General features: G+C 41.4%; 1 protein-coding gene across 2 annotated transcripts in view; it reads right to left on the reverse strand.

The window, feature by feature from the left end:
• The window catches only part of ARHGAP45 (Rho GTPase activating protein 45), a 112477-nt gene extending 92919 nt beyond the window's left edge, over positions 1–19558 (reverse strand). For both annotated transcript variants that reach the window (XM_063455561.1, XM_063455560.1), the window contains exons 1-2: positions 19252–19558; positions 8547–8856 (exon numbers count right to left, since the gene is read on the reverse strand). In XM_063455561.1, the coding sequence (XP_063311631.1) occupies positions 8547–8856; positions 19252–19335 (394 nt within the window). In that variant the 5' untranslated portion in view covers positions 19336–19558. The remainder of the gene's footprint in view (positions 1–8546; positions 8857–19251) is intronic.
• Positions 19559–26542: the final 6984 nt, after the last annotated feature.

Genomic DNA, 26542 nt, shown 5'->3' on the forward strand with positions numbered 1-26542 from the left:
AACAATGATATTAATCCTAAGGTGAACATTTTTGTGAACAGAAAGTAGAGATGGTGAGTGAAAAGAAAAGGGTGAATAATAAGATAAGGAAGGGGGTAATATATTTGCAATGAGGGTGAGTGCATCAGAGCTCCCCCTACGGCCGCCATCAGATCTCCCCCTGCGGCAACCATCAGATCTCCCCCTGCGGCAACCATCAGAGCTCCCCCTGGGGCAGCCATCAGAGCTCCCCCTGCAGCCGCCACACAGACAGCTGTCTGCTCGGCCCCGGGTGCCGATGGCCCACCGGTAAATTTCCCGGTATCCCGGTGGACCAGTCCGGCCCTGAGTATTTGTATGATTATTAAAGTATCTTATGTTGAATGGTTAGATAATCTTAGATGGTGACATGCAGCAAAAAGGAGAAACATCTAGTGCCTTACCCGTTAAGTTCTCTATGATTGTATCTACTAGACTCCAGAAGGTTCTTATTTTCTAACATGTCCATCATATGTGCAAATAATACTGCAGCACCAGCATAATGGGGAAAAGAGCGAGTAGATCTTGTTCATTCTTTTGGGTATTAAGTACCAAAAATGTCTTGGCCTGCCAATTTGTCTAGCCATACCCTCATATATTTTAGTACATTCTAATATCTGAATACATGATTGGAGAGTTGGGGCAGAGTTGTGTAATCAAAACAGCTTAGCATAACATTACTGACCTGCTCAATGACGAGCCGATCCCCTCCTCAGGTTGCGCAGGCCATGTGGATCGTTTGGCCCGCACAGCCTGAAACATAAAATAGCAATGTACACATGCTTACGGATTCAATGCAGTCAAATTGCTCCTCCTCTAGGGTTGTGCCTCAAGGCAATTCGTTGATAAATAATAACATATATAAACCTATAAAATAGTTGTTTAAGCCATTATTTAGTGCCCTATCATGGTTTCTGTCTTGATACACGTTTAGTGCTTAAAGTAAGTCTCTTGATATTCTAATATTAGCCTTGGCTTGTATTCGACTTTGAGTATTTCTGGTAACCTGACCCTGCTTGTTGATTCATTTTGAGTATTTCTGGAATCCTGAGCCAAATTGTTTATTAGTATATTCATATTTCTTTTATCCTAACCTTGGTTTTTACTGATTTTATCTCTATCTTTATTAACATTAAGTCTGGCACTCTAAGGCCCGGTAATACGTCTATATTAAAACTTCTATTTGTGGGATTCCCCATTTCCTGTAAGTTAGGGTAACAACCTCGGGACACCTAGGTCACAAACTCACTGAATCTCAGAAAAACATTAGTCAGTCACTAAAAGGTTAAATGATCAGCGCACATTAAAAAAACTTTGGTCCCTACTCGTCAAGGCAAAATAGAAGCTTGAGAGATATTACACTAGTCTTCAGTGTGTTAGTTCCTTATTTAGTAATGTTCCTAAAATAGCACCTGTTTATGTCTTTATGACCCATGGGGTGAGTGGGAGGGGGGGGGGGGTTATTAAGCCTGTTTTGGGGGTATTTCAGGTCCAAAGTACTAAATGTTGAGATACATTCTATTGGTTTCCATGGTGATTGCTGATTATTTTATTCTTTGACTCAGAATAGCACCTGTTTTTGTCTTGATAAAAAAGGTGTTATTTATTATCGCTCTATTATTATTCTCTATTTCATAAATTAATTCATATTTACAATATGTCTAGGGTATAGGTCAAATAAGACATGTAAATGCATATAGTGATTTATTTGGGCATCAAAACATCTGCGGCGGAAACTCAAGCCGTCTATGTTGTTGGTCACATGGTCAGGCTGTTTATATTTCAGTACCCTGCAGTAGCTGTCATGTGAGACCTATGACAAACACTACAAATAAACACATTTTGCAATAAAAAAAAAAGTTACTAAGTTTAACTAATCTCTTGCCAGACACTTGTAATGTGTTACTTAACCCCCTCCCTTGTCTGAAACATACAGAGCGCCACCACCACCCAAGTCAGTTGTAAATTGAGTAAACAGGAAACAAGTCAGATGAAAATCTGTCTTCCTCAGGAAGCTATCACCCCCCTCTCCCCCCCCCCCCCCCCCCCCACATGCTCCCTCACCGCACCCATAACAAAGCAACCCCTATCAGTCTGCAATATCACCCTGGCTTTCTCCTCTCTGGTTTACACTAGTGCTAAGACAAGCATTCACCCAGCTACGGTACTGGACATCACCCAATCACAAAAATGGATATAACCCCCCCCCCCCCCCCCACCACCACCACCACCACCACCCAGATACATCTTATGTCAGCAATGTAATGATACATCTATGAGAATCTCACACTGTGTCTGCTTGCTTTAACCAACAGTCCAACACATATAATGTGTTACCACAATTGTACACTAGGGACATACCATCTCATAAATACACACTTTAAATACATACTTAATGGTGAAATATGCCCTGGCACTGACAATAAAATACTCCTGTCTAAAGAAACAACAACATTACAATTTATAGGGTTTATTATATATTATTTACACAAGTTGAAAATTATTACTGAAAACCTTGAAACATGTTTTTTTCGAAAATGTAATTTTTTTAATTTAAGCATTTTACTGACACATTTTGTACAGAGAGCCATAAGATACTCTATACATAATGTTAAATGATGTTAATGTTTCCAACAAAGAGGAATAAAGACAAGTATTAGTGCTCAGATATAGTAAACCATGGCAAATTGTCTTTTTTTTTTTTTTTAAATCCTGCATTCTACGCACTTTTGCCATTAGTTTATAATCATCTCAAACAATGGGCAACCCCAAAACAACAGTGGTGGGACCCATAAACACATAGCACTATAACCACTGCAATGAATTGAAACTCTGATAAACACAGACATATTGCATTTTACTGGTGAAGGTCACTTTTTGTTAATAGGAATTCCAAATAGAGAGCATTATTGAAGTAATTAGCTTATTAAGTCTGAATGACATGTCATGTTGTCATGGAATGAACAGGAATGTACCTTTACTGACAGTGTGGATCATTATACCTATTTAGCATCAGCAGGGCTGTTTCACTTTGACTCTCTAGGAATCCATATATCTATTGATAACATTGCTCTTTGCTCTTTCCACCCCAGCTGACACACAAAAATGTCAACAGAGCTCAAGCTGTGCATTTTTTCAGTTTATATTAAATTCATGTTCCAGCAGGGGATGTCCCCTGTAATGGTCATGAGTTTGAAATGCAATACTAATGCATTCTATTATCAGATAAGTATAGTAAAAATATCAATATGGTTCTAAAAAGATGGTCACCTTTTAAAGGCTGTAACTCTAGATAGCCTCTATGAGAATAGGAAGAAGCTCTGTCCATCTGGATTTGATCTTATTCCATAAACTCCTGTCCATTGTTTGTTTATGGAATTTGATGTTCTGCCTCTGGCAACATTTCCACACATCATACAGGATAAGACTTGCCGTTGAATTACCCGATAAGCTATGCTATTATTTAACTACATAGGCCACTTTCTACTTTGTGAAAAAAGCAACAGTGAGTTCGGGAAAGAAGATGTTTAGTTTGGACTGATTGTGCTAAGTGAACAAAGTACTGCAGTCTAGGACCTCTCACTCAAACATGTCCTAGTGAGATATAGATATATATATCTCTATATATCAAGAGAGATTTCACAGCAGGGGTTTATAGGAGCTGTAGCAACTTGTGATCTGCCATATAATGTTACGTGAGTTTCATGATTAACTGAGTCATTCGTGTGGGCAGAGCTCGCTCGCAAAGCGAAAAAGTGTGAAGTAAAAAATGAACAGATATCGGCAGTTAGAGATTCAGATGTGTTTTGTGTGGTGGAAAATGGAAAAGGGAGATACAGACATAAAAATATTACTATTTTCTATAAACAAGAAATAGATACTTATTAATTTATCTTGTTATTAAATTAAGTTATCATAATAACAAATAAAAAGGGAGTAGAAAACACTGAGTTTAGGACCTCTCACTCAAACATGTCCTAGTGAGATATAGATATATATATCTCTATATATCAAGAGAGATTTCACAGCAGGGGTTTATAGGAGCTGTAGCAACTTGTGATCTGCCATATAATGTTACGTGAGTTTCATGATTAACTGAGTCATTCGTGTGGGCAGAGCTCGCTCGCAAAGCGAAAAAGTGTGAAGTAAAAAATGAACAGATATCGGCAGTTAGAGATTCAGATGTGTTTTGTGTGGTGGAAAATGGAAAAGGGAGATACAGACATAAAAATATTACTATTTTCTATAAACAAGAAATAGATACTTATTAATTTATCTTGTTATTAAATTAAGTTATCATAATAACAAATAAAAAGGGAGTAGAAAACACTGAGTTTAGGAATAGGTACCGCCTAGACTCCACAAAGGGTAGATGATTAACTCCAATCCTATTGGAAGGCAGATTGGGTCAAAGTATCTAAGCTACCAACAGCACTGGGAGCTTAGCATTGCAGTCAAAGGTGGGATTATATTGTATGGATAATGCGATTTACACATTTTAGTGTTAACAGGTGAGATTCTAGGCTCTGAGTTCCAAAGAGACACCTGCTTTTTGTCAACCCATCCAATAGGAAGTTTTAAAGAAAACAATGATGCATCCTAAGATATGTTGAACCATAAGCATTATATTATGCCAGAATTGCTAATTTGCCCTTTGAATATGCCAAAATAAACACATAAAGAGGATTTACTGCACTCGTAGCCCATTATGCCACCAACCCTCAGTGTCTCAGTGGCGACTTTTGGTGGGAAATCAACAAAATATGACTCTAAGAAAATCTCCTTTATACAAAAAAAAGCATGTTTAATATTTCTTTCATTTTAGCATACTGCATTTTATCTGTTCATATCTGCATTTAGCTGTATGTATCTGTTAAACATGTATTCCTAACAAGTGCTGGAGTACCAGTTTAGGTGACCGTCCTCCTCAGATTGGAGATGAAAGGTAGTTTACTTACCTTTTCACCATTGCTGCCTGGCCACCATGGCTGAGATCATCAATCTTGATGATCTCCGCCAGTCCAATGCTTTCTCAAAGGAAAGCACTGGGAGGCTATTTTGCATGTGCAGTAATCCGCATCTCTTCATAGAGATGCATTGGATCAGTGTACATCTATGGGGAGCAATCAACATCTCCATGCAGAGCGTGGAGACGTAGAACACAAGTGCTGCACAAAATGCACAGAATACACAGATGCACAGAAATAGGAAGCATCTCTAGTGGCGTTACTAGGCAGCAATGTTACTAGAGGTGTTACTAGGCACCTAGAGGTGTTACTAGGCAGCAATGTAAACACTGCCTTTCCTCAGAAAAGGCAGTGTTTTTTTTTTATTTATTAAAAAGCCACCAGAATAAACTACATTAAGCTGCAGTGGTTCTGGTGACTATAGTGTTCCTTTAACATCACAAATCTGCATCTTGCCTATAAATGCTACTGAATCCTACCAATTAATTTTATATTTACCTATTCCCTATATTAACAAATATGTACTTGTGAGGTGTGAAAAACAAAAATTAAATGTAGAAATCCACACCTCCTTATCCAGTCCTCGGTTTTAGCTCCTTGTCAATCATTCAGTATATAGAAGAAGATGAATGAAACAATGTTTCTGTGTCTTTTTCCTGTTAGCAATGTTTGTCCTGGTTTTACATGTACTGAACTGGATTTTGATGTAATTTACTAAATCTTTAATCTAAATTTTAAAGGATATGAAGCATCATAATAGGTTTACCCAAGTCACATGTGATTGTCAATATTTTATTACATTGTTTAATATGCGATGGTTTCCCTTTAACGTGAGTCACCAACAAGCTCAACCGATGGATCTGCCATAGAAACACATTATGTTATAGTCACTTGTTAAAAACCTTATGTAAATGCTTTGGCCTACAATGGATTCATTAATGGCCTTGCTCTTCTGAGTAAGCCCACCATATAGATTATTATTGAAAACCCAAGTCCCATGTGGACAGAAGATTAGGATCTTACAGGGCTCTCAGTAGGTTACCAGTTTGGGGGCCCTCTGCATTCTTCCCATAGAAATGTTGAATGAGACCAGGCATATTCATGATCTGGGCCATACTTTATATCATATGGGCCCTAGGTGGCTGATTAAAGAGACACTCCAGACCCCTAAAGTACTACAGCTTGCTGAAGTGCTTTATGTGTGAAGAGCGTGATGTCTTTTTAAATTTTACAAAAAGAGCAGGTTTCAATAGAAAGTGGCACTTTTATAAATTAACCACGTGGCTGTCGTTTAGACAGCTGTTCAGTTAGACAGCTGTCAATAAACCTTGGCTGTCAATTAGACAGCTGGTCTTTGTTACTTCCTAAACTATAGAGGCAGGCAATTGCATAGAGCACCTACCTTGCAAAGACTTCTCATTGAGCTGCATTGGAAAGTCTGTGATTGGACAGCGACAGAATGTCTGGGCTGGGGAAGAAGGGGAGGGCCTGCAATGGCTTCAGAAAAGTGAACTGCCGCTTTTACAATCTGTGTTTTGATATACCCCAATGAAAAAAAAAAGCATAATTAAATTAATGCATTTTTTCATCGGGGGTATACCTACTAAGCAGTTATATATTTTTTGCAGTTGGAGGAGCAGTGGAGAGCTCCTTTAAGGTCAAGTTTTTTTTTTTTTTTTTTTTTTTTTTTTTATAATTCTTTATTTTTGTGTGCACATGTTTTACATAGCATCTTTCAATGCCCCAACAGCACTAATCAGGCAGTTAATTAGACATTTCCAAGTTACAAGGCATTCGAGTATTCTGCACATTTAGTTTTGTTAAGCATGGTAGATTAGATTACAAGCTAAGTGAAGCTAGAGTTAGTTAACATTAGGTACACTATGCAGATGGCATTCAGAGATATTGCCGCTGAGGTCTGACAGATAAGCCTAAACATAGTGTGAAAAAATAAAATAAAAATAAAGATAACACATGGAATTCCTACTTAGCATTGATCTGATAAGCAATGTATAGCGCTGCCGAAAATCTAGACCTAGACTGAAGAAAGACAGTGTTATTTATGAGAGGAGTGATAGCAGGTCATAGAAGGTAAAGACAGGAGGCGTATGCTGCATAGATAGTATTATTTATGCTAAACAGACAGGATCAATTGTCCGCCGAGTTACCGCTCCGTACCATTACACTGCTTGTAAGTGATAGTCCCCTCACTTCTCCGTGCAAAAGGTATATTATATGCTGGCTGACCATGTAGCTGACCAAGAGAGAGCAGGGGGAGGACAGTCCTTAGCTGGAGTGATGAATGCTTGCTTGTGTAGGTATGTGTCGGCAAATGCAGGTGGGGTGTCGCTGTTGATTCTGTGTGGAATCGTTCATGAGTCAGACTGAGTAATAGGCTGTAATCAGAAATGCCAAGTGTTAGGCTCCACTGAGTTCTCACCGGAGGGATCATGCTGTCTTCTGCATGGTGTTGCTGAGCTGCTTATGCAGTAGGCTTGCTGTGTCTCGTGGCTCACCCTTCTCCAGCCTGATGTTGCTGTGAACGGAGGCTTGATTCGAGGGCTGGTCTGGTATGCTCCACTCCGACAGCCCCAGTCTCTGCTTGAGCGACCGCTCGTGCCTCCAGTTCCGGTACCAGTTCTGGCCGGTAACGGGATGCCTGGCTGATGGTGTGTGCCTGGGGCTGCGGTTCGAGGAGCGTCCTCAGAGGGCTCAAGACCAGGAGACCAGGTCCAGATCCTGGGTATGCGAGTCAGGTAGGCTGGGAGTTTGCCGTGGTGTGTGGCAAGGCTCTGCTGCTGTGTTCCCTTGTAGTGAGGAGACAGGACTCGGGTACTCTTCTTGCACGCCGGCGATGTGTGTACTTGCGCCCGGTGTTGCAGGCCTTGTACACGCGCTCAGGCATCCTGCTGTGCCGCCTGAGCTCCCTCCAGTGGGGGCCAGGATGACCCCCCCGGCCCAAGGGGGGGGGGACCGGGGCCTGTGAGTCGCGCTGCAGGGTTGTGGCATGGCGACCAGGCTTTTGAGTAGGGCAGCGGCCGTCTGCCCCGCGTCTTCCCCAGGTAGGCCGCAGGCTCCGAAGTCTCGTACCTCTGGGGCCCCGAAACTCCCGATCTCGGGGTCTGCGGTGGTGCCAGCCCTCTCCTGCATGCTTATGTGGGCTATTCCTTCCAGTTTTCGGCGGCATGCCCATGCTTTTTATCGGTTGGAGGTAAAATTAGTTGGAGCCTCAGGGCCATGCGACCGGTCAGCATGGCGGTCAGGCCCCGCCCCCGGTCAAGTTGTTTTTAATCCTGCTCCATCCACGTGGATGGACTTGATTGCGCTTGGCAGATTTAAATGGAAATTCCCCTGATTATTAGTGAATCTTGACATCTACGTGCATGTTTATGCATAAACTGAATAAGGGATAACCATCTCAAATAAACAGTGATTCTTGCAAATATATCAAATTGTCAAGCATGCTATCTATCTACTTTTTCTCTTTAATGAACGCCTTCTCAATGTAATTACTAATACCAATGATTTCTTCTCCCTTTCCCAGAAGTTTTAGTGACTTACCCTCTCCTAATACCACATCCCGCAGTTTTTCCAGACGTTCTGCAAATCTTGCTACGTCACCAAGGAGCTGTGAGATATCTTCCACCTCAATAAAGTTTCCTTCTCCACTTTCAGGAGGGCTTGGCACAATATTTGATTTGTTGGTCTTGCCCCTTGGAGAGGACAAAGGAATCCCAGCAGCACTGGCATGGCGACTCAAACTGGTCGGTCTCTTGAGAGTTCCAGTGTGACCTGGACTGCTACTAAGTGGAGGATTAGGATTTGGATCATTGGAAGTGTATGGGTCAGCGGCAATTTTCCGAGGCAGCTCCTGTTAGATACAATTAGATTATGTTAAATATATGTTAAAGTATTGGGACTGATCATAAAACATTTTTTTGTCTTTTTTAAAATGGGAAAATTATTATATTATATATAAATATTAATAACTACAAAACCTTTGCACATCCAGGGTTTTTCACTAAACTTTGAATTCAGAGAGAAATAGCAAATATTTGCCAGTTTTCAAATTATATTCTAGTTGCTGTTCCATGTGAATTCCTAACAACTGTTCCTATTGGTGAAAAGGAAAACATGCATATTTTTGATATACCCCAATGAAAATAAAATTCATAATTAAAGGAATGCATTTTTTTTTTTTTTTTTTTTTTATTGGGGGTATACCTACTAAGCAGTTATATATATTTTTTGCAGTTGGAGGAGCTCCTTTAAGGTCTCATTTTAACAATATAAGCTTCAAAATATATTTTAATGAGAAAAATCCAGCTTTGTTGGAAACGTATGACAAACACATAGATTATTAGGTTCCCGCACAGAAGACCATTATATTTATTGAAAAATGTGGATTGTAGATGTGAAAATTCTTCATTCACTCAAAATAACTCATCAATGCTAGGACACCATACTTGTCACAGATTCATGTTATCTTGCGTCCAAATTATTTATTTGTAGAAAGCATTCACAACAGTTTTACCCATGAAACACTAAAGGATCTCACTGCTAAGTCAATATTTTCTCTAAGGTTTAGCTCCTATAATGACTTATTATAAAAGGGACTCTCCAGACGCCTAAAGTACTTCTGCTTGCTGCAGTGCTTTATATGTGAAGAGTCTGTCTTACTTTGTTTTTATTTTACACGCTAAAACATCTCAGGATGGTTTTTTATTCCCCTCCCCCCCAACATAGAGGGTTCCTCTTGTATCACCTATAATAACAGAGGAAGCATCAGAACCCCTCATATACCAAAACCTAGTGTGCAGATTATATAACAAAAGCATGTGTGCATACCTGCAATTAATGTGTACTGTGCCATCATGATCAATTTTCTTGGTTCTGTCTCAAATCATTTTCGAGAGCTTTACACAAATCAAAGGTCCCTTGGGAGACCATGTCCCAGTTATTTGTTAAAATTGATATTGCAATTTTGGAATATAACTTCTGCAATAGCTATATCAATGGCATTCAATGGCTGAGCATATCAGCTGATTTTTTAATTGTGTCTCACGTGTCTCAATGTATCATCACTGCTTTCACTTATGTCTTAAAGAGCTACTCCAACCACCATAACCATTATAGCAGACTGTAGTGGTAATGATGTGAGAAGTATCCTCGCCCTATTTTCCTTTTATGGGGAAAACTGAGTTGCAATGGTTGGCCCTCTTACCTGGGGTCCTGCCAGGTATAGATGGTCCTTGGAGGTTCGACAATGTGAATCTGGCTACTGCAGAGCTGCAAATGCCATCGCCAGTTATTGTCTGAGTGCTTCAGCTGACAGATTTCAATTATGAAATTTAATGTTAAACAATCAATGTCCCGACGCATATAAATTATATTAGATATCCCAGAACTCTTGTTTCCGGCTGTCTAATGATGTCCCAATGGTGCTGCTAGAGGTGGATTTATGTGCCGTGTTTCATTGGGAAATCCATGGCACCACCTCAAATCAGTGAAGTGGTCATGTTACTTGGGGTAACCCTTTAATAAAAATATAGTAAAATTCTGCTAAAATTATACACACACACACACACACACACACACATATGTTAGTTTAATAGTGTAGTCAAACTACAGGGTTTTCCTTTCAAATTTCCAATGAAATATGCAGCTCTAAAAAGAGAAACCCTTAGAACTCCCAACACATCTTAACACACTTTGAACTTCTGTGCCTCTAGTCAACTAAAAGTGGCATATTTCATTTTATTTTCTGTAACTACCTAATTGATAAGCTGTTGCCCACTAGGTCATCATTTTCAGCCCAGTAGGAGCAGGACCTGGGAGAAATTCTGGAAGAAGGAAAGTGGTATTAGAAGATGTTTTATTGTAGTGGATTTTCTTACAATTAGTCAAAGGAACATGGTCTCGTGAATGTTGTATTTAGGAACATTGAGACTTAATTTGCCATTGCTGCGAAGGTCAAATTAATAAGGCTGACTGGCTCATGTGGAATTGCCAAATTGCAATATGTACACAGGAAGCTTATTAGCTCCCTAACAAGGGCTTGAAAGAAGCAAATCAGTTCCCAACAGAAGCAAACCTAGGATAGATGACACGCAGTACAGAACCCCAATACCACATGACAGAAAGGACAACACAGTCTTATCATCACCATGCAAAGGAGGTATGGAGACCACCTGAACCCTTATTCTGCCTCCCAACTTGAATTGTGGACCTCTCTGGATGGCCTGGACCCTTCCTGCACATCGAGCACCTGATGGTACTCGGGTGATACACTAAAATTGTTTGCTATATTGGGACTTTGCTGCGATCCAGTAAACCTTGATAGGCCTTGCACTGCCCAATCAAATGCTTCATGTAGAGAAGCATTTGATTGGACATTTTAATGGTTCACAATGCATGTGTGCTCTCTGAGTTGGGGAGGGGGATTTTTTTTTTTTTACTTTTTTATTTGTAACAAAGTAAGTAAATGAACTGCACTAGAAAGAGGCGGGAAGGAAGGGAGAGCAGGTTTTCCCTTGCAAGTGCAATCCCTACAAGGGAGAAGATGATTATATTTGTCACCAGCACCCTGCCAACAGACTTAATTTTTGCACATAATTGACATTAGGCAGCCCAGAACGCTGACTAATTCATGTGTGCCTTGGGTGTAATTAGCCACCAGCACAAAAGTACATATATCTCTGTATGTACAACGTTTAAAGCAGAAACGCTGCACGTACACATTCCTAACAACGTGACTGCTTCTAAAAAGCAGAAGTGGCCATGGTCGTTGGATAACCCTTTATCAGTGAAGTCCACCCAGACTCCCTTGTTCCCTTTTCTTACCTTAAACAGGAGATCTGGAGTTGAACCCCATTCTGCAGGTTAAATGGTTTTCTGTTGGTATCAGTCTCTATACTAATTGCCCATATCCTTTCTACTCTGTATTAATGTCGGGACTGGTGTGATATCGTGTCTCAGGTTCAGTTTCAGTAAAGGGAAATGAGTGCAGAGAGATCCCAGCAGCCCCTTTAACACCTGCTCTGCAGGTACTGACTGAGAGAACAGTGGCAGAGGAGACATCTGCCGCATGGCATCCACCTCTAGTGGCAGGTGTGTGCTCTTTGCATCTCCCTGCTGCCTGTCACCCATTTAGCATGCTTCCTCTGTTAATAATGCCATAACTATAAGAAGTTACTAAGCTTTTGGGGTACTTAAAGTGGTACTGTCAATTGTGAGTTGTTCGTAAAGATACATTATTATCATAAACAAATCTCATAATGACTTCACAGAAATTCCAACTCATAAAATATAAACAAACAAAATTAAGCCCTGTGCTCAACCTCCCACTACTCATGGGAGACAGCAATGACTACAGTACACATCAGCCCCAATTTACAATAAAAACGAAGAAAAAGGTTACTTGCGCACTATTCCAAACGCTAACACTATGCACATTTAAATAAGTGTAGTTTTTTTTTCTCTCACTCAATGTCCATTCAAGCGTGAGCTCACCTACCACGCCAAGGCAAAACCTCTTAGGTGTGTCCTACATTAAAGGAACACTATAGTCACCTAAATTACTTTAGCTAAATAAAGCAGTTTTAGTGTATAGATCATTCCCCTGCAATTTCACTGCTCAATTCACTGTCATTTAGGAGTTAAATCACTTTGTTTCTGTTTATGTAGCCCTAGCCACACCTCCCCTGGCTATGATTGACAGAGCCTGCATGAAAAAAAAGAACTGGTTTCACTTTCAAACAGATGTAATTTACCTTAAATAATTGTATCTCAATTTCTAAACTGAACTTTAATCACATACAGGAGGCTCTTGCAGGGTCTAGCATGCTATTAACATAGCAGGGGATAAGAAAATCTTAATTAAACAGAACTTGCAATAAAGAAAGCCTAAATAGGGCTCTCTTTACATGAAGTGTTTATGGAAGGCTGTGTAAGTCACATGCAGGGAGGTGTGACTAGGGTTCATAAACAAAGGGATTTAACTCCTAAATGGCAGAGGATTGAGCAGTGAGGCAGCAGGGGCATGTTATATACACCAAAACTGCTTCAATAAGCTAAAGTTGTTCAGGTGACTATAGTGTCCCTTTAACAATTCACCTCAGTCAAAAGATATATAAGAGACAAAGAAGGGATTGTATATATAGATTAACAGGGCGCCACAGTCACTAAATAGGTATAAGTGGGGGAAAGAACCATATAATAAATATACTGGTAAAAATAGTAATTTATTGGTACAGAAGTAGATAAAAATATAAATTAATAGCACAATCACAAGTGCTCAAAACATATAAGACAGGAACCCATAGGTATAGCAGCTCACTAATACATAATGCTGAACTGGGCAAATAAAGTGCAGATAGTAAAAGTGCAAAATGCAGTGCTAGTATAAGGTGCAAAACACTAGTACCAAAAATGCACCAAGTCCATAATCTGTAGCCCAAGAAAGAGAAAAAATCAGCATATATAAACAATAAAACCGCTGATACCACGATGCAGGGTCCCAAGGGGTCGTCAATGTTGCAATGCTCAACGCGTTTCGTCGTCAGACGAAACGGAAGTCTGACGACGAAACGCGTTGAGCATTGCAACATTGACGACCCCTTGGGACCCTGCATCGTGGTATCAGCGGTTTTATTGTTTATATATGCTGATTTTTTCTCTTTCTTGGGCTACAGATTATGGACTTGGTGCATTTTTGGTACTAGTGTTTTGCACCTTATACTAGCACTGCATTTTGCACTTTTACTATCTGCACTTTATTTGCCCAGTTCAGCATTATGTATTAGTGAGCTGCTATACCTATGGGTTCCTGTCTTATATGTTTTGAGCACTTGTGATTGTGCTATTAATTTATATTTTTATCTACTTCTGTACCAATAAATTACTATTTTTACCAGTATATTTATTATATGGTTCTTTCCCCCACTTATACCTATTTAGTGACTGTGGCGCCCTGTTAATCTATATATACATTTTTCTTGTTATTGGATTTGGAGTGTCCAATTTACAGAGGCTAGCCTGCACTTGGTTTATATTGAAATTCCTTTCCCACTCACCCACCTTCTTTTTCCTTACAAAGAAGGGATTACCTTGTAACATGTGCAATACCTACATGGAATTACCTATGGTACTAGCCCCTATAGTCTTGCCTCACAGTCCTCAAAAAAGTACTGTAATGACATCAGATTAATGCACAGTGCAAACCTTTGCACCCTGTACTATTACAATGCTAGGTACAGCAGGATTGTAATAAGTCTTTTTATTATTAATGGGGCTACAAATGCTCTGTTGTTTTTTTCCACTATGGTGCCAATATAATACCGCCGTATTGACCCTTGCTCTTTAACAGTGACATTTAAATTAATTATATTGTTGCTATTATACACAGGGTGCAAGTTTATATGAACTTGAGCAGAATGTTAAGGATGCTTACTTCTGATTAGGGCTTAAAATCTTTCTGCTATACTTTTTATGTGGTGGCAGGGGTTCACTTTTAATTCCAAAGGGGTGGGTAAACTATACGAACATTAGGAAGTTGACACAATAAGGGCAGGGCCAGATTAACAGCCCAGTGGGCCTGGTGCTGACAATTATGATGGGCCTAATTACGGAATCTTATCGACCAAAAACACTAAAACACTCCCAAGCGTCATGTATCTGATGGAGATGGTGCTGGAGGGAAAGAAAACAGCAGCTATAAGAAAACACATACCCTATGCTAATCTCTCTCTAATTTATGTTATCATATTTCAAGTAAATCCATAACCCCTAACCACAGTGTCCATTGAAGCAGGAAGTCAACGGACGCGGTAAGGGTGTGCCACTGACGCAAATCACGTAACCTGCCAAAAGGGGCGAACATGCCCAAAAAGGGGGCATGTCTGCCCAAAGAATTGGAAGGCCAGCCTGGAATGAAGGCATGCCAGGCTGCCTGCCAATCATGCAAACTGGACAACTAATGGCATACTATGCAGACAGCACCCTGAGCTTGGTATAAATGCGTCTAATGATGCGCTCGCTCAGCGCTTTCTAAGGACTGTCCCCTAGCACTCGCTGGTCCACTTGTCTCCTAACCTTCTTACTAGGAGGCAGAAGCTCCTGGTATATATAGTCTGGGACAGAGAAAAGCTGTATGTAGTGAGTGCAGAAGAAAGGGAACATGCCACAGTGTTAGAGAGACCAAAGCCAGCATTACCTTAACTAATTTCATTGTCAGCCAGTCCACACAAGTTTTGTTCCCATACATCCCTCTTAAATTTCCATACTTAAGCAAGAGTATGTGAAAAGTAGCTAGGGTTATTATTATTATTATTGCCATTTATATAGCGCCAACATATTCCGTAGCGCTTTACAATATTTTGAGAGGGGGGGATGTAACAATAAATAAGACAATTACAAGAAAACTTACAGGAATAATAGGTTGAAGAGGACCCTGCTCAAATGAGCTTACAGTCTATAGGAGGTGGGGTATTAGAAACATTAGGATAGGAAAAGGGTTGACACAGTTCTTGGAAAAACATACCGCCTTACTAATTTGCATAATTAATTGTATATGGGTGACATCACATGATGTAAATCACATGGAGTGACATAAGAGAAAATGCTATAAAATAAACTATAACTATAAAATATACTCAGTTTGATTCTGCTGTATAGATGGATTGCTCCCAGTGTCTCCCTGTCCCCCAGTGTCTCAAGTCTCCCACTGTCTCAGTGTCCCTATATATCAGTGTCCTTATGTCTCCCAGTGTCGCCAGTGTCTCAGTGTCCCCTAGTCTCCCAGTGCCCTCAGGACTCAGTGTTCCCATGTGTCGATTACCCCAGGTCTCACAGTGTTCCTATATATCCCAGTGTCTCAGTGCCCCATGTCTCCCAGTGTCCCCTAGTCTCCCAGTGTCCCCTAGTGTCTTGTCCCCAGGTCTCCCAGTGTCCCCTAGTCTACCAGTGTCCCCTAGTGTCATGTCCCCAGGTCTCCCAGTCATACTATGTATCACAGTGTCTCAATGCCCCATGTCTCCCAGTGTCCTCTTGTGTCTCCATTTCGCCCAGTGTCCCCATGTCTCCCTGTCTCCCCCAGTATTCCCATGTCTCTGTGTCCCCTAGTGACTATGTCCCCATGTCTCCCAGTGTCCCCTGTGTCTGTGTCCCCATGTCTCTCAGGGACCCCATGTGACTAGGAACACTGAGAGACATGGGGACACTGTGAGGCATGGGGACACTGAGACAGGGGACATTGGGAGACCTGGGGATGCTGAGAGACATGGGAACATTGAGACACTTGGAGCACTGGGAGACATGGGGACACAGAGACACCAGGGGCACTGGGAGACATGGAGACACTGAGACACTTGGGGACACTGGGAGACATGGGGACACTGAGACACCAGGGACACTGGGAGACTAGGGGGCATTGGGAGACTAGGGAACACTGGATGGGACACATGGGGACACTGGGAGACTAGGGGACACTTGAAGACATGGGGACAAGACACCAGGGACACTGAGACACTAGAGACACTGACTGGGAGACATGGGGACACTGGGAGACATGGGGACACATACACTAGGGACACTTAGACACTAGGGATACTGGCTGGGACACATGGGGACACTCTGAGACTAGAGGACACTGGGAAACTAGGGGACACTTGAAGACATGGGGACACTGAGACACCAGGGACACTGAGACAATATGGACACAGGCTGGGAGACATGGGGACACTGTGCCCATAGTGGCTCAGTTTCCCCTATGTCTCCAAGTGTCATCAAGTGTCTCTGTGTCCCCAAGTGTCTGTGTCATACTGTCTCCCAATGTTCCTTAGTGTCTCAGTGTCCCCATATCTCCCAGTGCCCACATGTCTCCTTACAGTCTTTCCCTCCATCCCTCACTTGCCTGAGCTGTAGACTGTGTCTGCAGGCTGGGAGTTGCTGTCTGGACTCTATGTAGCTGCCCCTGCGGATCAGTGTGTAGAGATAGGCAGAGAGGGATATGCTGGAATTTCCTATCCCTGCCCCTCTCTACACACAGCGACCCCTACTTGCCAGTGCTGGTATTGTATCGTAATCTCTGTTTATACTGAGAAAAATATCAGCATTTGTATTGCCAGTATGACTGCAATATCGGCACCGGCCAGGCATCCCCAAATACTGGCTGTGCCAGTAAAATACCAGCCAGGTGAAATCATGTAGTAGTATGCAAAAAAAAGAAATATATCTATCTATTTTTTTAAATCAAAGGGGCCTATTTCATGGGCATGGGCCTGGAGCTGCAGCTCCATCAGCCCCTATGTTAATCCGGCCCTGAATAAGGGACAAAGTGGACATATGCCAGTGCTGGTATTGTATCGTAATCTCTGTTTATACTGAGAAAAATATCAGCATTTGTATTGCCAGTATGACTGCAATATCGGCACCGGCCAGGCATCCCCAAATACTGGCTGTGCCAGTAAAATACCAGCCAGGTGAAATCATGTAGTAGTATGCAAAAAAAGAAATATATCTATCTATTTTTTTAAATCAAAGGGGCCTATTTCATGGGCATGGGCCTGGAGCTGCAGCTCCATCAGCCCCTATGTTAATCCGGCCCTGAATAAGGGACAAAGTGGACATATGCCAGTGCTGGTATTGTATCGTAATCTCTGTTTATACTGAGAAAAATATCAGCATTTGTATTGCCAGTATGACTGCAATATTGGCACCGGCCAGGCATCCCCAAATACTGGCTGTGCCAGTAAAATACCAGCCAGGTGAAATCATGTAGTAGTATGTAAAAAAAAGAAATATATCTATCTATTTTTTTAAATCAAAGGGGCCTATTTCATGGGCATGGGCCTGGAGCTGCAGCTCCATCAGCCCCTATGTTAATCCGGCCCTGAATAAGGGACAAAGTGGACATATGCCAACCCATTCACGACCCTGAGGCTCTCTCCTGGTTGAATGGTTTAACCCTTTAAGGACACGACATGTCATGATTCCCTTTTATTCCAGAAGTTTGGTCCTTAACCCCTTAAGGACACATGACATGTCTGACACGTCATAATTCCATTTTATTCCAGAAGTTTGGTCCTTAAGGGGTTAAGGGGTTAAGAAGGAACTGTATTTATCACATATTGCTGCTGAAAAAAAATTATGCATACTGGGGAAAATCACCTCTCGTTGAATGTATTAGTCCAGGAAACAACTGATTCCTTTTTACTTATTGTTTGCATATTGGCCATGAAGTAAAATTCCACTGCAAAAAGCAAGTGAGCTAAAACATTTGCCTGACTCCCTGAAGGCCCAAATTCATGGTCACTTTTGTGCATGATCAATGTTTAAATTCCTATACCTTTTATGTTATTTGCAAATTTTCAATGCAAATGTTTTATAATTTGCATAATAAATAAGTATATCAAGGTAAATGAAATCCCAGAATACACATAATCATGGATTTTAAAATGTTAAAGGCAATTTTTATATGTACTTATACAGGCCCCAATTTAATAAGCTTCCCAAACGATTCAATACTGTTATAAAAGCTTTACAAATTATTTATTAACAAAAAATGTCACAGGCTTTAATGGTGACTTCTGTCACTACATAATTTTGAAAGCTGATCTAACAGTTCTGAATAATTTGGAACGATTATTAAATTGAGGCCCTACTGTTCTATAAATACTTGTTACACCGTCATCAAACAAATCACCAACATGGTTATTCAATAAACTCCAAATCTTTGTAAATAAAATGGCTGAATGGCTACATTGTAGCAAAAATGGCCAAGTTGTATCTACAACTGAGTTAGGAGAATCTTACCAGATCAACTATTGTTTCCTCAGTTTTGCCATTCAAATTTTGTTTGCATGCATTCAGAGTTTAATGAATAAGCCTAAATAGCTTAAAATGGTGTCTTTCTGTTGTGATAACGCTTTCCATTCTTTATGTGAGGTTGTGCAATATTTGCGCTGCAAGGTGGTAAGTGTCTTGTGATCAACTTTGGTTTATTTAGCAAAGAGAAGATTGTGGAGAATTGTAAAATGTCAACCAAAATAACAGAGGAAACATATTTCCAGTTTTGATATTTTGCCTTAAATTTCATCACTTCTCCACAATTCTCTTATATTGTCCGTTTAAAAAAATAAAATAACAAAATAGACCATATGTAATGTAGTGTGAGACATGGTGCATTATGTGTCATACAAAATGCACTGAAATTTGTGATGTATTGAAACTCCCGTTGTAAGCCAGAGTAGGGTGCAGTTTGACTTACGTTTTGTGGTGCTGGACTTCCTGCTCTGCTTTTCTTTGATAAGGATGGCGTTTTCATGAGCTCCCGCTTCTTCTTTGAAAACATCCTGAGTTTGTTTCTGCCTTGTTTCTGATGTCTCTGTTACTATCACCTCTACCGTCCAAGCCACCCAAGCTACCCCTTGCTCGGACCTTGCTAGGGGTGAAAATTTAAGGGTGCTAAAAAAGGTGATTCTGGGTGCCCAAAGCTGCCGCTGTCATATGCCATGTGATGTTAAGCAAGTACCTTATTGGGTGATAGCTGTCCAAAAACTGACACACACAGACAGGAAAAGGTAAAGGGCGTTAACCCTCTATGTGCTGGAAGTACATCAGCATCCTGTCCCCTCCCACATCTCAATGCTGCTCATGTGTCTGTGTGTACAGATAACTTGTGTGACGGAGAAACAATAGGGAAGTTATAGGACTAGATCAAATGCAACAACAGAGGAAGTTAAAAGAACACAGAGAAATAGAGGCTTTTGAAACGGACCTGTCAATACGGAGTTTTCTGTAAAGATAGATTTTTATGAAAAATTGTGTAGACTATTCACTAAATGTGTAATTACCAGTAATTATAAAGAACCGCAGAATAGTTTGGTGCTATATAAATGATAATGATAAAAATAATAATAATAACTACAGTAATATATATATCACTTTATTTTTTTTTCAATTCTCTTTAACCCCTTAAGGACCAAGCTTCTGGAATAAAATGGAATCATGATATGTCACACACGTCATGTGTCCTTAACCCCTTAAGGACACACGACGTGTGTGACACGTCATGATTCCCTTTTATTCCAGAAGTTTGGTCCTTAAGGGGTTAAGGGGTTAATTTGGAAGATAAAATTTCTTTGAGGTTCATTTTATTCAACCAAATAAAAGGTAAATGCCATATCAGTCATAGAATAGTGATCACAATACAGTGTCTTTTGAAATGAAATCATAAAAGCAAATGCACGTAAGGTTTACTAAAATGTATTATTAAAAAAGGCTCATTTCAATAACATGAGGCAGCTTTACAACATATTGACTGGCATAAACTCTTTACTGAAAAAAACACTGAGGATAAATGTAATATCTTCAAACAAATATTAGAAAGGTACATTTCTCAATGTGTACCATCGGGTAATAAGTATAAAAGAAACAAACTGAAACCAATGTGGCTTAGTGGGAAGGAAAATCGAGAAATTAAAAATAAGAAAAGAGCATTTACAGCATTTAAGGCGGCACTGTCGTGGCCACATACATTTTTTTTAAACCCCACTCCCGACTCCACCACATTTTATTGTCTCCATTTTCACCCCTAAATGCCCGTAGATCCCCCATTTTACCTTTTTTAACAGTTTATTTCATGCCCGGACCTAGGTCCTTAGCGCACCATCTTTCTGTGGGCAGACTAAAGACCTGTGGGACACATCATCTGTCCAAACTAGATAGCTCTGTAAAATTTCCACACATGCCCAGTTAAACACCTGGGCCTTTGCAGTTGTCCTAAATTCGGACTGGAATTTCAGCTATTCGTTCATTCGTCAGAAAGACAAATAAATAAATAGAAATGTCAAACGAACAGACAAAGACAGAATTTCGGTCTTTATTTGTTCGTTTAGTTTATTACAAGGAGGGAGCAACCAACTCGGTGGCTTCCTCCATGCAATATGTAAAAATAGAAGAGGCGGGCTCCCTGCTACTTCCTAAGCCCCCTTCATGTACCCAGTCATTCTATGGGGGGTCAATATAAAATCTCCCGAATGCCACTACTTGTTATGCTGCAAGTAGGGGCATGTATACTGTGGCTGCTTACTGTTGTAAAAAAAAAAAAGACCTCCACCCTGAATCCAATAAATGGGGACCTAGCACATATACCCCATGCCCCCATGGTGGGACATCTATTAAAATGATGAACTAGGAAGGACAAAGTGTTCTATGTGTACAAACTAAAAGAAATTGAAAATTCTTGTTCATGGGTAGAATATTGGTTTAAAAATAGATAACAGAGGGTTGTCATTAAATGATTTTTTTCAAGCTGGACAAAAGCTTGGCCCCAGAACAGGATTCTGCTCTGGGGCCACTTCTATTTAACTAATTTATGCATGATCTTGAAATAGCCATTGAAAGTCATGTTTCAGTGTTTATAAAATGTCAATCACAGCTCCAATATAGACTATCAATCACACATGAAAGATAGATTTCCTCAGAACTTTAAATGCAAATACACAAAAATGTAGGGGAAATTCTGCTCAACAGATAGGGAACACAACAATATGTTGTGTTCCATTTCTCTTTAACAAAATTTCCTCCTACATTTGTTTGTTTTAGTGTTTGCAGATGACACAAAACTCTGTAAAGTAATACAATGTGAGTAGGATATTGCTTTGCTGCAGAGGGATTTAGATAGACTGGAGGACTGGGCACTCAAATGAAAGCTTACATTTAAAGGGACACTCTAGGCACCCAGACCACTTAAGCTCATTGCAGTGGTCTGGGTGCAGTTTCCCTTTTGCACTTAGTGCTGCAATGTTAAACATTGCAGTTCCAGAGAAACTGCAATGTTTACATTGCAGCTCTAAGTCTGTCCTTAGTGGCTGTCTACCAGAAAGCCACTAGAGGGCTTCCTGAATTGAAATGGACCTTTGGTCCAGTATCTGATGCTGGACGTCCTCACGCATGCGTGGCATTTGACGAACATGCGCATTAGAGCCCGCTCGTCATGGGACGTCAAAGGGGCCGGCGCATCAGCCCAGTGCAGAGGGACTTCGGCGCTGGGAAAAGGTAAGTAAATAAAAGTTTTTAACCCTTTATTAACCCGGTAGGTGAGGACGCAGGGGAGGAAGGGGAGGTGAAAGTGCCAGGAATACAGCCATGTATTGCTGGCGCTTTATTATCCCTTTAATGTAGAAAAATGCAAAGTTATGCACGTCGGGGTAAAGAACACACAAGCAACTTACACCCTAAATGGTAGTGAATTAGGGATAAAAACACACAAGAAGGATTTGTGAATTGCTATAGATGACAAACTAGGCAAACAATGTGCAATTTCAATCAGCAGTTGCTAAGGCCAGTAAGGCATTGTTACGTATAAAAAGGGTCAAAAACAGATGTGAGAAATCCTGAACTTGATGGATGCATTTTTTTTCCAGACAGTGTAACTATGTAATCAGTCATTGCAAATGACCTCTTTGCACAATGGCTATGACTTCTTTTTGCACACAGGGGGAGCTAAGGTGGGTTTACAGGTGTATTTGATGCACCATAATGTCTTTTCTTGGAAGGTGTCAGAATGACAAATATTTGGCTTTACCATAGGATCAACAGGGAACATGGGCTCAATGGTAGCGAAGTTTGCATTAATCGTTCAAGCTGTCCACAGTTAACCTGTTTCAACAGAGATATATGATCCACAAACATCTACAGTTATTATCATCAATCAGTGGCAGATCCAGGGGGGGACAACAGGGCAAATGCTCCCCCCGAGAGGCGAGAGCAGATGCTCTCTCCTGCAGGGCCAGTGCTATCCAAGTGCCTGCCCTGCTAAGAGCCTTCACGGGACCGGAGGGGAGATCATAGATCTCCCTCACCGGTCCGCAGGCACATTGCTGGGTGGGCAGCCGGCACAGGAGGGAGAGGAGACCTGGGAACTCTAGCCTGCAGCACCGCTAGGTCTCCTCTCGCGAGCACGGAGCGTTGCCACGGTTACCATGGCAACACTCGGTTCTCGCGAGAGTGAACTCTAGCCTCAGGAGGTGCAGGCTAGAGTTCACTCCCCCCTAGAAACGTCAGGGATTCCACCGGACCACCAGGGATTGGAAGTAAAATCCCCCCTCCCTGGGCAAAGGTAAGAAGGGAGGGGGGATATAAAGAATATTTTTTTAAATTAAAATAAACCCCACATTTGTTTTAATCTGCCCCCAACTATACACACACAGCCCCCCCCCCCCCATAGACACACTGCTCCCACAGTCCCCCATATGCAAACTGCCCCCCAGTGGTGTATATTGGAATTTTGCTGCCCTAGGCATGACTAAATTCGGGCACCCCCAAAATCTAAATTTGACCCCCCAATTCGTGTCAAGGCCACTTTTTTGACTCATGCCCTCATTGACCCATGCCCTCATTGATACATGCACTGATATACACTCACTGACAGATACAGTCATTGGCACATACATACAGTCATGAGCACACACTGTTTAACCAACACACATTTTTCACTGACACACACACACCGGCACACACTCTCAAATACACATAAAATGACATACACACACTGACACACACTCACAGGCACACCCATTCTCACTGAAAGACACATACACTTTCACTCACTCACAGACACACACACTGACAGCTATACTCACTCACAGTAAGAAGGACACCCCCAGAACACAAGGCAAGCAAGGCATTTGTCTGGGAGCTTGGGGTGGTATTTATTTGGCGCTCCCCCCCCCCCCCCGAAAGTGCCGCCCTAGGCAAATGCCTTGTTTGCCTTGTGGTAAATACATCCCTGCTGCCCCCACATATACACACTGCCCCCACATATACAGACTTCCCCACCTCCCCCCATAGACACACTGTCCCCACAGCCCTCCCCCATAGACACACTTCTCCCCCGTGCACACTGCACCCCACACAGTTCTCCCCCACACACACACACTTCTCCCCCATACACACAGTGCTCCCCCACACAAACACTGCACCCCCATACACACACTGCCCCCCCTACACCCTCATACACACACTGGCCCCATACACACAGTGCTCCCACTGCACCCCACATATACACACTGCACTCCCATGCACACACTACACCTCTCACACAAAGACACACTTCTCCTCCTACACACAGTGCTCCCACTGTACCCCCAAACACACTGTACCACATACACACACTGCACCCCTCGCATATGCACTGCCTCCCATACACACACACACACACACACATATTACTGGCAGACCCCAGGTAATATGACTATTTAATCTGGGAGGGTGCCGTGGCACTCCTGGCACCATAACCACTACAGAGACCTGTAGTGGTTATTGTGCCTGGATTGTTTCTTTAAATAATCTATGAGTGCCCCTCCCAAGATAAGGCTCTGGATCCACCAGTGTCATCAATTCAGAGTTGTTTAATCATCACTAATCAGCAATACTAGTGCTAGCATGTTTGAAAAAAAAAAAAGAATGGAAATACTGCCCGCTTGCTCATCTCGGTTCAGAGAGTCTCCAGGAATCTTTTTAATGGATTCCTTTTTTGTAAAAGTATACATGCGCATTATAGTTGTACTGCTCCTGTACTGCATGCATGAAAAATAAGATTTACACCGGAAGGTCATATGCAGATACCACCCCTCCAAATATTCGATTTAAGATGAGGTTAAATAAGTCAATTAGATTTGTTATAGAAAATTAATTTTACAGAGCAGGAGATGGTTTATGAAGGAGACATTGGAATAAGGAGAGATTACACAAAGCAATAGGAGGTGTTTCATGGTGGAGTTAAATGGACTAAATAGATTTGTTATAGGGAGATGAATACACAAATGTGTATTCCTAATGCCATAGTGTCCTAGTCACAATTTAGGTAATAGGGCCCTCACTACCACAGTTAAAAGAATGTAGGTATACTTAACCTCTTCTCCCTTGCAATGCTGGTCTTCAGTGTTCCTCTCTGAATATTAATGATCTCAGGCAATCCAATGGTTTCCCATAGGAAAGCATTGGGTTGTCACATGGTCCCTCTGAGTTTCACTCAGCTTTTTTGGCGGAAGCTCCTTGAGTGGAATGTTAACCCTGCAATGTAAACATTGCTTTTTCTGCTGAACAGCAATGTTTTCAGCTGCAGGGCTAAAACAAGGTGTGAGGAACTGACTCTGCTGGATTTCGAACCCTGGTTCCTTACCAGTACCAGTTCCTTACCCTCTTCCTTACCAGTACACCAGCCTGCCTTTTGCAAATGTACCGGAGATCTGGTAACCTTGACTCTACAAGCATTGGTATCAGTGGCAAGTCTCTTCAGCTGTGTCTGGTCATGTGTCTGGTTCTTGGCCTATAAAAGCCACTTCCTGTCTCTGTACCTTTGCCAGATTATTGTGGTTCCTGTACTCTCTAATCAAGCTTGTTCCTGTTTCTCCTACCTGTTGCTGATTTTGGACCGTTTTGACTTTGCTGCTTCTCCTTCCCACTGACCTCGGCTTGCCTCACTATGATTATCATCTCTCTGTTCCAGTCTCCCATCTCTGCTTAAGACCAGAAGGCCACTCAAGGCTCAGGGGCTCAACCACCTGGGTAACGAGTGGCTACCTCTGGCAGAAAACATTGCTGATCTGGCTACTGGACTCCAAAACTTTGTAACATCAATATCATTACACAGGGTGACCGTGGCACCAAGACAACTGTGTGTCTCTGGAGTCCTTTTAAAAATGTTTATCAAATTAAATATTATTAGGGCACAGACAGGAATTTTATTGAATAATCAGATGTAGAAACTCGCTAGTTAATTTTGAACAACAATGTCTTAAGCAATGATCGGCATACTTGTATGAAATACAGAGTGCATCAAACTAACTGCATGCTATGAAGTTGCATTCTATGAAGACGTCAAATGGCTCCATACAAAAGGTTACTTTACAAGGGATTAGATGAAAATTATTTTTGTAAATATAATTTTTATTGTTTTTTTTAAAAGGTAGCATGTGAACATATGGTATCATATTGAGACTCGCAAGTCTCTCATGTACTTCAAACAGCAAAAGTAGTATTAGAAGTTGCATCGGTAGACTCGCAGGTCTGTAAAAGTAGAAAGAATCAGGAGACTCGCAGGTCTCAAACCACATATTAAGTAACTTTAGTAACTGAGATTATCAAGTGTATCCCAGGATCTAATGCAATCATTCTATCAAGACACATTGGTATATAGTAAATTTTCTGTGTTAACGTATTCAGTTTGTCGATACGGTTAAGGGAATGGTATGCATGGTGTGTCCCTGAGCCCAGATGTCAACATGACTGGTCTTTATATATCCAATGAGTGTGTGCTCCTGCCCATTCCCATTGCAAAGAGGGGGAGGGGATAGGAATACAGAGGTAAAGACTAAGGGAGTAAGAAAAAAAATGAAAGAGAGGGGGAGAGAGGAGGAAGGAAAAACAATGGTGTTGGGGAAAAGGAGAAGGGGCATTCCCCCCCAACTCTACCACCCCCTGTCCAAACCGCACTTTACTAAGTGTAGTGTCTGTACATACCCCCGTAAGGTCAAGCTTGGTCTTGGTTATTA

Source organism: Pelobates fuscus, chromosome 5, assembly GCF_036172605.1.
Source record: "Pelobates fuscus isolate aPelFus1 chromosome 5, aPelFus1.pri, whole genome shotgun sequence".
Taxonomy (NCBI): domain Eukaryota; kingdom Metazoa; phylum Chordata; class Amphibia; order Anura; family Pelobatidae; genus Pelobates; species Pelobates fuscus.